At 37.2% G+C, this 15541-nt stretch overlaps 1 protein-coding gene across 1 annotated transcript in view; it reads right to left on the bottom strand.

Annotated features, from left to right (window-relative positions):
• LOC124789599 (RNA-binding protein cabeza) overlaps positions 1-15541 on the bottom strand; it is a 75742-nt gene that overhangs the window by 49462 nt on the left and 10739 nt on the right. Inside the window, exon 2 of the mRNA XM_047257009.1 lies at positions 5824-6036. Coding sequence (XP_047112965.1) covers positions 5824-6036 — 213 coding nt within the window. The remainder of the gene's footprint in view (positions 1-5823; positions 6037-15541) is intronic.

Below are 15541 nucleotides of genomic sequence, written 5' to 3'. Positions count from 1 at the left end.
GATATGTACAAAAAAAGACTGTGGAACAAACAAATAAGCTTTCGGTCAACAAGCTTTTCATCAGAAGCACAGCCCCCCCCCCCCTCCCACAACAACAGACACTGTGGCCTCGGCAACCAGACTGTTGTATGAGTGAGTTGTATTTGTGTGAGTGTGTATTTGTATGTTGTCCAATTCTGATTAAGGCCTCTTTGGGTGAAGGCTATGTTTGACAGTCTTTCTGCTGTACCAATCTGCAACTCAACTTGTTCCACACTTTAATGATTACCACCAACATAATCACTTACCTGCTACCTAGTTACAGGAGTAAGTATGTGCAGATTGTCATTAGGGGAGAAACATTGGTTAAAATCCTACAGCACTGATTTCATACAATCCAATATGGCAAGGGTTTCTATGGAATTACTTTGCTAATGGAAGGAAGGTTTCTTAGAGCATGCTGTAACTGGAGTTGAAACACGGCCCAATCACTCCACTCCAATTTAGGACTGGAGATGTCGAGAATACAATGCAGGACATTGTCATCACAAATGGCTGGCAGTCATACTGACAATTATCCCCTTTCGTCTGAGTGGAATAAAAGTCTTGCATAAGCTTCTAGCTCACCATAATGCTGGCAAAAATGAACAACAAACAACTGTGTGAGGTGTGCTCTGGATTCTCCAATTTGTAGGTCCTTTATTTCCTACCTAATATATTGAGAGACTGTATATAAGCAATTAATGAGATGTCTTAACCAAGTGCCCCATGCTCTTTGTGAAGCTCATAACCAAAAACGCACAACTGTCTTTAACATTCACAATCCCTGCCCTATGACATGCTTCTATGCTCGAGTTCATGTTAAGTTGACCAGACACCTGCAGCAGGCTGGGCACGGTAGCTTTGCATGGCTCCCTCAACCAATAATGCAACATGGTTCTGTAAACACCTCTATGGCAATAACTCAGTGTTTTCACGTATCTGCAGATAACTACTGTTTAAATCTCCAGATTTTCCGGTTAAAAATATGCTTTCTCCCGGATGAAAATAAACTTTTTCCTTGTTAAGTAACAGTATACTTTTCCTCTGAACTGTAAAATTTATCAATCCTTTCAATGGTTGTGGTTTTACACACCAGTGTAAAATTTCCCAGTAGTTTAGAAAACCAAACTCAGGGGAAAAACACGTTTTGTAAAGATGTCTGATGTGCAGCAGCATGCCCACTGGATATTTTCGTATTACCGAAGTATAAATTCGAATGCCACCAAACACCACATGTTACTTTCCAAAGGACTGAAATCGAGATAGCGATGCACTTTTGTAAGCCAGTTGTAGCTCATGTCAAGCAATCTCACCAGCCTATGACAGCGGATATTCAGAACATAGGACACGTGATGTAGTCATCCAATAGCAACATCACTTAAGTAGTGTGAACACACAAATAGGAAACGGTAATGGTTTAAATTAATATACATAGTGTTGCTACAAGAAAAGAAAAGCTTTCACCTATAATATTGGTCTCTTAAGATTAATAACCTGCAAGAGAATTTAAGCTTTCACACATAATGTTGATCTTTTTTGTGAGTGTTATACAGGGTGTATACGTGGACAAGGAAAAAAAATTCCCCGATTTCCCGGTTAAAAATACACTTTCTCCCAGGTGAAAATACACTTTTCAGTGTTAAGTTATTCCTCGGCACTGAAACTCATCAATCCTTTGAATGTTTATGGTTTTATATACCGACGTAGAATTTCCCGGCACTTTAGAAAAAAGCACGGGAGGAGGGACGAGACTTGTTTTTTAAGACCCTTGATGTGCAGCAACATGTAAACTACATATGTTCGTATTACGAAGGTATAAACTTTAATTCCGCCAAACAATGCATGTCACTTTCCGAAGCATTGAAATCCACATTATGATGCACTTTTGTAGACCAGTCATAGCTCATGTCACATGATCTCGCCAGTTGATGACAGCACAGGACACGTGATATGGTCAGCCAATAGTAAGATCATTCTTAAGTAGCGCGAACATACAAATACGAAAAGTTAATGGTTTAAATTAATATACATAGCATTCATATATAATACTGGTCTTGAAGGTTAATAAGCTGGAAGAGAAGTTAAGATTCCACATATAATGTTGATCTTTTTTGCGCGTGATACACTTTAAGATACATCACACAAATGTGCCAGTAAATTTTTTTTAGCAACGACATAAATTTTATCTACTGGGCTCGAAAATATTCTAAATGGTCGTCCTGAAAGATTTTATTTTTGAATGAGAGTCAAACACACTGATTTATGAAATTCACTGGACATTTGCGCACAGAGTAGTTCATCTTGTGCAAAAGGAAATTTACTTTCAATTAAAGTAACACTTTTCAAACAATTCAGAATATTTTCCCACAACCTGTTACAAATAGATTCGTTTCAGCAGTTGCGCCAAATGACAGGCGTCACCGCACTTGCGCAGCTACGATGACGCAGGAAGCCTATACGTTCATAGGTGTAAAACATTAAAAGATCTTACATTATGTCATAAAAGAAACAAGACATTAGAGGATACCCCAAGAGCATGGGAATTTTATGAACCGTACTAAAATGCATAATTCAGCTTAAAGTGCACATTCGTATGTCCAGATTCAGACATAAATTTTCTTGGGGTACCAGTACCGTATAATCTCATGTTTGGTTCTTTATTATGGCATGATGGCATACATGCTAGAAGATGAAAACGTGAACTTTAAATGCAGCGAACAGTTGAAACTAGCCAATAGTGTGTAATTAAGCACTTCTTTTCAAATAAATTGATTACCTCAGCAGAAAAGATTAATGAAAGTCAAATTTATTTAACAAACCGACAAAAATAACTTCATTGTTCTGCAACGCAATTAACGCTTGTCTGCCAGAAAGGTAGAAACAAAATAAAATCTGAAACCAATAACATATTTTAGCCTTCCGTAATTATGTGAATGTATCTTAATTCACTTGATAGCTCCTGACCACAGAAATCCGTTTTGTTTCCATTTGATGAGAGAGCAATAAACAAAGTGGAAACGGCAAAATCACTTAACGTCAACACGGGTCACATGGAGACTGCCACCTCCCCACAACTCTGACTGCTCTGTGCATCAGGTCCGGATCAACGATATTTCCGAACCATGGCAGTATTAGGTAGTGGCGCTCCCCCTCCCTCGAACGTTTGAGGTAGGATGCCAAAAATTTTAAAAATCGACTTTTCAAAAATATCTTCATTTGTAGTGCACGTCTTTCTGAAGAGTCCGATACACAAAACATATGTTCGAGGGAATATAAGACATTTTCTTTGGTCTTAAGTGTGACGAAGTGCAGTGCCATGCCTCTTCACACAGAATTCTTCCATTGCACATCTCTGTATTTCGCTCTCTGGAATTCAAACGTTTAATATTCTGTAGTGGGTGCCATCAAACTATATTCAGGTCAGTGGAAATTGAAATGTCCTGTGGTGCCTCTCCTGCTCCCAGTTGGCCGGTTAGACATCCTGCCCCTCTTTAAAAAATCTCGCAATAAGTACTGGATGCGATTATTTGTAACCGGCATAACAAGAACTCTTCAGAGAATCTGCAGTCTTTACTGCCTATTAGCTAATAACTTGCGGTTGTGTGTGACATAAAATTAAATATAGGATACACAAAAAGATTAAAGACAAGAGACAAACAAGACAGTATACATTTCTTTAATCCTTAAGTCCTAGCTTTTTTTTCTTCTCTAATCTTGCCACAGCTTTATATGACGTACTTTCCTTTCTGGGAAAGGATCTATTACCTCAAAGTTAGTCAACATTTTGCTACATGAAAAAACGAAATGTTATTCTCTAATACTACAAAAGCTGTTAATACAAATAGTACCCAAGACTGGTGTGGTTTCTCGGTCTGCTTGCCTGCCTAATGTTGCACCAATTGTTAAACAAACCAAATAAACAAGACTGTTTTGGTACAAATGGTCATTTTTATAACACGACAGAACATAATTCACGAAGTGTCAATATCAAATGCCTATTGGGCCTCCTACAAGCAAAAAGTTTTATGTTAGGAAATAGTTTCACATTTCATTCATACTCTCTGGCTTCTGAAGCATGAAACCAGAAAGTAGTAGTACAAAATTTTTATATAAATTTGGAACCATTGTATTCTTCCGTAATTTGTGAGAGTCCCCATTTCTTCTCCTTCCTTGTTCTAACAAACAATCTTGTCACTAATTCTGTAACTATTCCTGCCAGTGTCAAAACTTATTCTCTCGTTAACATAACTAACACTGCCACAATCACCGGTTCAGTTATCCCGCATTTATTCTCCATTTAGGCGTTATTACCTGTTTGTACAACGCATTTTCCGCACTACTCCCAGAATAGAACTTTAGCGGCTGCTAGCCGGGAACTGTAACTGGCCCTTAGTAGTGTAGCGGACAGGCCAAAAATTTTCTGTCAAAGTTTCACGGAGAAGGCAATACGTAATCTTTGTTGCTGTTATTCCTGTTAGTCGTTTATTTCCACTCTGCTAGTCTGAAACTATGGAATTTACTAATAATTCTAACACAGATCATTTGCAAACCCAGTCAACCACAAACAGCGATTGTCATTCATCGTTTCAGCTTTAGTTGCTCAGCTCTTATAGACCCGTCCCCTTCAGTCTGCAGGAAAGTTTATTTCTAGATGCGACGGGGATTCCCCTGGCAGACAAATCGTGTACACTATGCGTGCATTCAAAAATCAACTTATGATTCATTCAGAAATCCACTTAGAATTTGATCAAAAATTTCAAAAACTAACAGGGATGCGATAAAAATCATATGAGTAATTGACAGACCAATGTGCACTGGATGCTAGGCACTGTGAAACAATGTCTTTTTCCTCAATAGTATGAATCTGGCACCCCCCCCCCTCCCCCATGAAACTGCCGCCCGGGACAGATACCCCAGTTTGCCCCTACCCCCTAGTTCCGGGCATGTTGCAGATACGTGAATCTAGCCAAAAGCGGGAGAAGGTACCACTCATATCCGACTCATCTGCATGCGCATAAGCTCGCTCACAACCGCTCAAACGAATGTAATGCAAACAGTTGCGACGTCACACTCATAAGACACAATCTGTTTTTATGAAACATTGCATAGTCTTCCTAAAGTCTTTGACACATTTTTCTGTTGGCAGACGCTTGCATGAGCACTGTGTTTTATTCTTGTATATGGTGCATTTCCTCTGCAACTTAAGTTTTATTTTCCTTTTTCTCTTGTTCACGTTTTATTGCTGCAGTATTATTCAGCAGTAGTGAGATACAGTAATATTCTTTGTTAGAGTATTGATTCTTACCAGTCAGTCACAAAAATTTAACCAAAAACTAAAATGAAAAATTCCCGGAATTCTAAAATATTCCCAGGTTTTTCCCAGATCTCCCGGGTTGTGTACACCGTGTCTTATAGCATCTCAACTATAGCCATATGCTGGCTTCATCACTGATTTTCTTTATCAGCAATTCTAGAACACCTTTCTAACTTCACTTGGTAAGTCTGATTAAATATATGATGTTTCTGAACCCCCATGAAAATTTCAATCTATACATTATACATCAGTTATCACAATGATGTTTTGTATTATTTACTAGCTGTTCACCTTCAGCAGCCTATATGTTTTTGATGGCCAATGAAACTCCACTAAAAAGATTTCTACACAACCTTTTCAACCTATGCCTAACAATCCAAAGACAACTACAAAACGGTATAGTCTTAATTACAGTAACTACTGCCCTTATGTACAGTACAAATAATATAACCAGTATTGATACATAAATTTTAGTAATCTTGGCTTACCTGATCCGTAATTTCCATAACCTTGCTGCTGACCACCTCCCCCACCACCACCCCCACCCCCACCACCCCAAGATCCTTGATTGCCGTATGCACCCTGGTCGTAACCTTGCCCAGGAGGTTGGTAGCCTGGAGCATTACCTCCACCTGCGGCAGGTGGAGGGGCAGCCTGTGTGTAGCCACCGTATGAGCCACCACCCCCATAGCCTCCGTATTCTGCACAAAGAAAGTGTTTTGTTTTAATAAGTACACATCCTTTTTCAAATATTCAGTATAATGACTTCATAATGTTCAATAAAAGAAGCAATGGACTATAAACATACAAAGAGTGGAAATGGAAAATGTTTTTAGTTCAAAATCTGACATGCCGGAAGAAAAAAATTACACGTATATTGTTTGCACATTAATGATTTGTAATCATTTGTATTCTTGATATCATTTAACTATGCTGCTCACCCCATCATCACAAAAAGTAAGATAAACTACAAAGTAAATACTTTATTAAGAACATTCTAAATGCCATACCAGGAAACTGACCAGTTCAAAGTGCCAATAAGAAAGTTTTACGAGTTGGTTCTTGTAAAGTACTGACATTCGACTTCCGACAGCTGTACATGGATGCTCATTTATTGTCTTGATTAGTTGTAGGTTTTATTCCAATAACTAACATAAAAAAAAAATATTGTAATATAAATGTAAACAGTTGTCAGAATATGAACCTGTCATTTCAATATGAGTAACAGCACTCTGTGTGAAAACAGTGGTCAGTTGCCATTATCTTCTTTGCAAGAATCAATCTCGTAACACCAGTTTTCAACAAAACAGCGGAAAGTTTTTATCCAAGTGGTGTTAATACTAAAACATTATGTTTGACTATTTGTGATAATATAAAAATAATATAAGTACAGCAACACAGCATGCATTTGGTTTTTATTGGTACAACAGTAGTCAACAAAAACCACCCTCATGTCTCCGAGGCAAGCATGGCTTGGTGCACAAAGATCATGTGCCATCTGCTAATACAGGGTGGCACAGATAGTAGTAGTCTTTAAGTATAAAGGAAATGCAGTGAAATTACAGAAATGAAGAGCTGGAATGGACTTATTTATTTACAATGAAAAATATATTTATGCAAGAGGTTGAAAGTGACCATGTTCTGTGAATTCACATGATCAGAAAGATAAAACTGTGCTTCATGTTGTAATGAGAAGCAGCTAATAAACTACCATTAACATTATTCAAAAGCCATGTCCAGTGCTCTACATGTTTGTCATCCTCTTGTAAAAAGACTTTTCAATATCCGCTGGGAACTCCTCTTCCTTATACCCATCTGTTCGGCCAATTTACATGTAGACTTCCTTGGGCTCTGAATAAGTCTTTGGCAAATGTCTGCAAAAACTTCTGGTGTGCTAACTGAAGGAATTATTTGAGGTTGTACATTCTGCCGGAGTTCCGTAGTTGAGCAAAAATTTCGCGAGTTTCCTTAACTGAACCTGTTTTCACATATGCTTTCACAATTTCAATTATTTCTTCTAACACGAGAGTCATTTTGCACACCACAAAGAGAAATGTTTAACTTAGAGAATGATGAAATAAACTGAACTGCTGACAGAAGAACACTAACAATTATTGTTTAAAACTGCCCATTGTCATAGTTGTTTATTTTGTAAGTCTAAATATTGCATTCGCATTCAAAGGGAAGGCTACTTTTAACTGTGCCACCCTGTACAATGTCTGATGGACTTTCTCCACGATTTGGCACCTACATCAAACTCCAGGGATGTACAACAGTGTACAAAAAACACAGTGGCACTGAAAATGCATTCTGTGGGGAAAAAAAGGCACTTAGAATGCTTTCCATTTCCACTCTTCATATGCTGTGCCAACCAAACCAAAATATATTTCTTTATCTTAAATCCATCACAATTCAGAAAACTATATTGATATCACATTTGACATAGGGTTGGGTTGCACAAGAACATTACAGTACACCTAATAGATGGTATACCCTAAGAAAATAATTCAGATAAAACTTAAATCTTTCATATATGAGAATGTCGAATGTGTTAATTCATGAGTACTTCCCCAATCATTCTTCCCAGTTTTGCTACACCAGTAGTCAGTTTTCTAATTATTGTGGTAAGTTGCTTCCTCTGGTAAGTGTGCCTGCTATAGGCTAGCTTTATCAATTACAATATAAATTGCCTCACACAATTTAAGACATCCTCCGCTATCCTTCACACAACTGGATATTAATGTTTCATGTCAAGTTATACAGTACAACATAATTCCCTTTATTCATGACAAAATACACTCTGCATACCACCGTGAGGAGCATGGCAGAGGTACACCCCACTGTACCAGTTGTTAGGATTTCTTACTGTTCCATTCGAGTGTGGGAAGAATGACTGACTGAATGCCACTGTGTGTGCAGTAATTACTCTAATCTTATCCTCACAATCCCTGTCAGTGATATGTAGGGAGCTGTAGTATACCCCTAGAGTGAACATTTAAAGCTACTTCTTGAAACTTTGTAAAGACTTTGTCAGAACAGTTTATGCCTGTCTTCAAAGTCTGCCAGTTCAGTTCCTGCAGTATCTTTGTGACTCTTTCCAATGGTTTAAACAAACCTGTGACCATTCATGCTGTCCTCTGTATGCAGGTCCCATACACTTGAGCTATACTGTAGAACCGATCACACGAGTGATTAGTAAGCAATCTCTCTAGTATGCTGATTGCACTTTCCACTATCCTACCAATAAACCACACTTACTGTACCCACGACTGAATATCTATGTGCATTCCATGTCATATCCCTACAAAGTGTTGCACCCACACATCTGTGCGAGTTGGCCAAATCCAACAGCAACTCACTGATATTGTAGATCTGACTGAATATTTATGCAACTTCTACCTGATCATACTTCATTACTAACGGCATCATCTGCAAAAAGCCTGATTTTACAATTAATATTGTCTGCACCATCATGTATATGACGTGAACAGCAAGGGTTCCAACACTTCCATGAGGCACACCCGAAGTTACTTCTGCATCTGACGATTACTCTTCAGTCAAGATAACATGCTGTGTCCTCCTTACCAAAGGATCCTCAATCCAGTCACAAATTTCACTTGATACCCCATATGATTGTACTTTGGGCAGTAAGTGTAGGTGCAGTACTGATAAAATGCTTTTCGGAAATCAAGATGTATCTACCTGGTTGCCTGAGATGGGTTTCACACAATGTTTTCAAAATCCAAGTTAGTTGGCATTGAGGAGATACCTCATGGTGTTTGAGCTCAGAATATGTTCTAAGATCCTCCAACAAATCAATGTTAAGGATATTGGACAGTTGTTTTGTGGGTCACTTCCACTACCCTTCTTGTAGACGGATGTGACCTGTGCTTTATTCCAACAACTGGGCACAGTTTTTGTTCAAGGGTTCTATAACAGATTATAGTTAGAAGAGGGGCTAACTCACTTGCAAATTCAGTATAGAATCTGACAGGGATTCCATCATGGCATCAAGTTTTGTTGAATTTCAATGATTTCAGCGTTTCTAAACACCACTGACACTAATACCGATTTCATTCATCTTTTCAGTGGTATGAGAATTAAATTGGGGCAATTCTCTTGGGATTTCCTTTGTAAAGGAACATTTGAAAACTAAGTAAAGTATTTCAGTTTTTTCTTTGCTACCCTCAATTTCAGTTCCTGTTTCATTCCCTAAGGACTTTGGTGCCACTTTAACAGCCTTTACATACGACCAGAAGTTCTTTGGATTTTGTGAAATATCAAATGACAACATTCTGCTACAGTACGTCACTGAAGGCATTATATGACAGTTTTGGGTAAATCTAAGACACACACTAAAAATTATTCTACTATTCTGGTTGGCTTGGTTGCCTAGAGGTCAAACCCATAGCAACAACCTTGCAGTTGCTTCATTCTTTTCCAGAGGTGTACAAGCTCTTTGAAAAACATGATTGTTATTGGTAGTTTACCAGGGCCACATCCTCAAAATGCGGAGTATACCAGCTGTTTGGAATAACAAGCATCTGATACTGGTTTGTCAGCTTTGACTTGTGACATTATCAAAATACTGGACACTGTCATTTAAGCCTTATACAATCGGGCTACCACGTCATTCGTTTAAGAAGCAAACAGACAAAAACAAACCAGCTATACAAACTATAACCAAAAAATTCGAAAAATAACATGGAACTAAAGGAAGGCCATGGGGGAATCAGTGGGATTTGACTGGGACAAACAAAATAACATTCCTAACATAACTGAACAAAACTTGGTCAAAAATCCAATAAACTGTCATTACACAACATTGGTAATGGAAATTTCACTTTAACTAAATAGTTCAAATTAAGAGTACATTACAGCAACTTGCTCCAAAAGTCGATATCCGAAACTTCATTTCACTTTTATGGCTAGAACAAACTCTGCAAGATCAAAATCCTCTTTTCAACTCATCAAAAGCCTCACTAACCACAACAGTTAGGGGTCATTCTACATCACATCACCCAGAAATTTTAGGAAATGACATATTGTCATGCAAATCCTTGAAATATTTGGGTAATGGAAGTTTACCTAGATATATTCACATTTCCAAAACAAATGTTGTAGGTCAATTACTTTTTCACCTATGTTAAAAAGAAGTTGTACAGTCAGGAATTCAGGGTTTCATAGACAAGATCCTTTATAATTTAAGAATGCAATAGTTTGGAAGCTTGATTTTTGTAACTTAAAGATGAATATTTTTATAGTCATGCTTCTTGTAGTGAATATCAATCATCTACATCTCAGAAAAAATTGCAAATAATTTCTTTTAAACAAAATCCATGAAAGGACATTTTAATTTTTTAAGGTATTGCCCCCTCAGATACCTTTGAAAAATTTACATACTTATTGTAAATATTCCATTATGTCACACAAAAAGAATCAATTTGTAGAAATGTTATTGTAAAAGAAATACTGAAGTTGCTAATACATGACTACCATGTCACCACTAAATTGCTGATGTTGGCTACACTGGATTTCCCAAGGAGCAAATCATATCTGAGAACACTATTTTATTGCCACTACATGTATTGCATCATCCAGTTCCTTTGTTTTGAGTCGTGTGTTCACTGAGCATGCAGTTCTGAGCTCTTGTACCGAGTTGTGTACACAGTCAATTACTGGTTAAAAATTCAATTGTTGCAGTTTTAACTACTCATTCCAAAACAAAATTAAGTCCCCTGATGTTACAATAATAATGTGAAATACTTTTGTAATGAAACAATGGGACAGAATGATTTTTCATTATTTAATTAACCAATCATCTTTTGAATTATTTACAGAAAATTTTGGTTCTCTGACTGAAGCAGTATGGAAAGTACAAGTAGGTAGTGTTTTCTTGGACAGTATCGGCAAAATATATATGTTAATGCCCTGTATCAATGAACTGACCAGTGAAGAACAAGGGCTTTTGTTATGGTGAAGAAACAGTCATTCATACTACGATTTAAGTGTTGTGTTGTGGTGTGTGTGTGTGTGTGTGTGTGTGTGTGTGTGTGTGTGTGTGTAAAACAAAAATACAGGCACCTTTCCAGATTCCCTCTACATAAGAAAATTTGCTGTGATCCCTTCAAGCGCCATAAACAATCTGTTGCATCTGGAATTAGTGAAATTAGTTTAGAAAAGGCAAAGACCTTCAAAATGAGAGGCTTTAGCATTATACCTCAGGAGAAAATGAGCCCAACTTATTAGTGAAAAACAAGGAAGTGACGACTCAGCAACAGACTATATAAATGACAAATGTGAAGGCGCAGACTCCTGAAAAATCTGTGCTCAATACTAGCTTAGTAGTATCTCCTGCAAAGCTGCATTTAGTTGCTCGGCATAGTCGGTATGCAGCAGCCAAACAAAAATTGGAACCAGCAGCTGGGGCTCTGAAAACTAAAATTTCACGTACATGAATTGAGCTGGCTGCTGATGCAAGCACTATCCCTGACAGTGATTTAACAGAACTGGAAGAAAAGGCAGAACATCATCATAAACTCACAGACAACATCAAACAGGAAACTTAATATGCAAGTAATCGTGAAGAAATTCAATTACTTTTGTGCAGTCAACTTGATCTCGACAAAGTCAGTTCCAAATTTCAGGTTTCTGAATATTTGGTAGAACAAGCAAGAGCTCTTATAATGGAGAAGGGTATATTATCACTGACTGAGCAGAAAAGAGGAAAGACACTGCCACATGATACAGTGCAAAAAAAGTGTTTACATGGATGACAAAAACACAAGAATAATCCGGGGGAAAAAAGACAAAGTGAGACCAGCAAAATACCTATGAACAAAAGCATTTTGTTTGAAGTAATTTAAATGAACTGTATTCTCTCTATAAAAAAAGCATCCTGAATACAAAGATCCTCAACATTTGCTTCTCTTTGTCCAAAACAGTGTATACTTGCAGGATCAACAAGAACACATACTGTATGTGTGTACATTTACCACCAAAAAGTTGAAGTGCTTTTAAATTCCATTTCTACTAAAGAAACATAACAACATGTGACATGAATAACCAAGCCTGTATGCTTTGTCTGTGTGAAAAATGCCCCACTGGTTCATTGCTTCAAACCCATTAAGACTATGATCCCAATGAGGTGGTTCAGTACACTCAATGGTTATCAACTGATAGAATGACTGTGTGTTCAAATCACTTCTTTCTCAGAATACTGACACACTAAGAAAATTGAAAAAACTTACTCCACACTGCTATTCCTCAACCAATCTGATTATCTGAAAATCAAGACAGAAACACTGGAGGATCAGTGTTGATTTTAATGGATTAGTGAAAATCTCAATTTTGTTTTTCAAGGTAAGTACAGGGGTACCATTGAAACAATGGCAGCTGCACTCTGCACACACTGTCCATTTTATATATATATATATATATATATATATATATATATATATATATATATATATATATATATATATATATATATATATTCCCACGTGGAATATTTCCCTCTATATATATATATATATATATATATATATATATATATATATATATATATATATATATATAATAGAGGGAAACATTCCACGTGGGAAAAATATATCTAAAAAGAAAGATGATGAAACTTACCAAACAAAAGCGCTGGCAGGTCGATAGACACACAAACAAACACAAACATACACACAAAATTCTAGCTTTCGCAACCAATGGTTGCCTCGTCAGGAAAGAGGGAAGGAGAAGGAAAGACAAAAGGATAGGGTTTTAAGGGAGAGGGTAAGGAGTCATTCCAATCCCGGGAGCGGAAAGACTTACCTTAGGGGGAAAAAAGGACAGGTATACACTCGCACACACACACATATCCATCCACACATACACAGACACAAGCAGACATTTTTGTCTTTCCTTTTGTCTTTCCTTCTCCTTCCCTCTTTCCTGACGAGGCAACCATTGGTTGCGAAAGCTAGAATTTTGTGTGTATGTTTGTGTTTGTTTGTGTGTCTATCGACCTGCCAGCGCTTTTGTTTGGTAAGTTTCATCATCTTTCTTTTTAGATATATATATATATATATATATATATATATATAATGGAAGGAAACATTCCACGTGGGAAAAATTATATATAAAAACAAAGATGAGGTGACTTACCGAACAAAAGATGTCTGCTTTAAATATGTCTGCTTGTGTCTGTATGTGTGGATGGATATGTGCGTGTGTGCGAGTGTATACCTGTCCTTTTTTCCCCTAAGGTAAGTCTTTCCGCTCCCGGGATTGGAATGACTCCTTACCCTCTCCCTTAAAACCCACATCCTTTCGTCTTTCCCTCTCCTTCCCTCTTTCTTGACGAAGCAGCCGTTGGTTGCGAAAGCTAGAATTTTGTGTGTCTATCGACCTGCCAGCGCTGTTGTTTGGTAAGTCTCATCATCTTTGTTTTTATATATATAAACGAAGATGATGTGACTTACCAAACGAAAGCACTGGCAGGTTGATAAGACACACAAACATAAACACAAAATGATTTTTATACATTTATACAAAAGTATTTTTATTGTGTCTGATGATGTAGAACATGTTGCTGCCTTGGTGTACCAGACTCAAGATAGTACCGAATTTTTAAAGTGTGAATTTCCAGAAATTCATCTTGCGTACATTGTGTTGCACAATATAAAAATTTTAAGAATTTCAGAAATATCTGCTACGATGAACAAGACTTCAATATAAAGTGCAGCTGGTCCTTTTTTGCTACCCGCCATGGCAAATCCCACTGTGATGGTATTGGTGGCACTGTTAAGACTTGTCACAAGAACAAGTTTGCAAAGAGTTTATAAAGATCAAATACTTCCAGGTTCACAGGTATTTGAATTCTGTCATGGGAACCAGCAAAGCATTTCAGTTCTCTTTGTTTCAAAAGCTGAAATGGTACAAGTCAGACATCTTTTTCAGCACTTCCCAAGTGCAAAAACAATTCCTGGAACCGATCTTGGCATCACAATGTACCAGTATCACCAACCAAGATTGGAGCAAAAAGACTGAGCTGTGGTATGGATTTTAGTATAGTGCATGATTTCTCAGATGCACTTCCGCCACAAATGCTAGAGTGCACTGTGCAGCCCAACTGCTTTGTTTAACGTACATATAACTATTCTTGGTATTTGGGAATTGTTGAGAAGGTGAACTGCAAAGGAGATGTTACAGTAAGGTTTATGCATCCTCATGGACCATCCCCATCCTTCTATTAGCCTGATAATGATATTTCTCTCATAGTCTGTGAAGTTGATATCACCACAGCAACAAGCCATACTTATTCTCTGAGCAATGAGTCCTCAAAAGATGATGGAAAAAAGTGGTTCTCATACAAAAAAATATTTTGTGAAGTGTTGACAATATTGGCTTTGACAAAAGGCTTAAATATTAGACAAAAATTTTCTTACACTGACAGTTTGGTTATGCTAGAGGTAAGAAAGTGTTCATATGCCATGTTATGTACAAATTGCCCTATATTCTATAATATGTAATTTTGTTTCATATATTGCAATTTTTGTTCAATATGGATATTGTTATGTGTACTTCCTATATGAAGCACATAAGTCATACACAACATGTCACAACACTCCACCAGACCAATCACACTAACACTATTCAAAAGCCAACCCGAAATATACACCAGAGAAAGCTACTACATAAATAAAGGCTACAAAACACCCTCTTCAAACACAGTAAATTTCAAGTACGCCCAACCAGGAAGTCACGTAAAACAATTACCAGGTTTGTCGCAAGTTTCCCCAAGTGAAATTCCCCAATTTTCAGACAAATTTTTTTCACCTGCAGATTTTGAGATCTCAAGTGTAAGTAAAAACATAAGGTGACAAAATGTAAAGCCTTGTGTATTTATCTCCATGTGAGCAAAAATCTTAAGTACTAACATCAACATCTTTTGTAGTGAACTGTTTTTAGATGGAGAAAGCAAGCCAAATGGTATATGCATTTCATTAAGACAACGGTTATTATTGTACGTCAATAAAACAACACACATTTGGTGACAAAAATACACTTTTCCTTGGAGTTGCAAGATGTGTGTAAAATACATTCACTGATTTCAGAAATAACCTCAGAAAAAAGTAGGCCTCTAGAAAGAAGTGTATATAAGGCAAGGAAGAGGTGTGCAAGCCAACACTATAGACGACCCCAATAAAATTTTGG

The sequence above is a fragment of the Schistocerca piceifrons genome, chromosome 3 (genome assembly GCF_021461385.2).
Source record: "Schistocerca piceifrons isolate TAMUIC-IGC-003096 chromosome 3, iqSchPice1.1, whole genome shotgun sequence".
Taxonomy (NCBI): domain Eukaryota; kingdom Metazoa; phylum Arthropoda; class Insecta; order Orthoptera; family Acrididae; genus Schistocerca; species Schistocerca piceifrons.
Note: the sequence above shows the minus strand (reverse complement) of the source record. Positions and strands in the feature narration are given on the sequence as shown.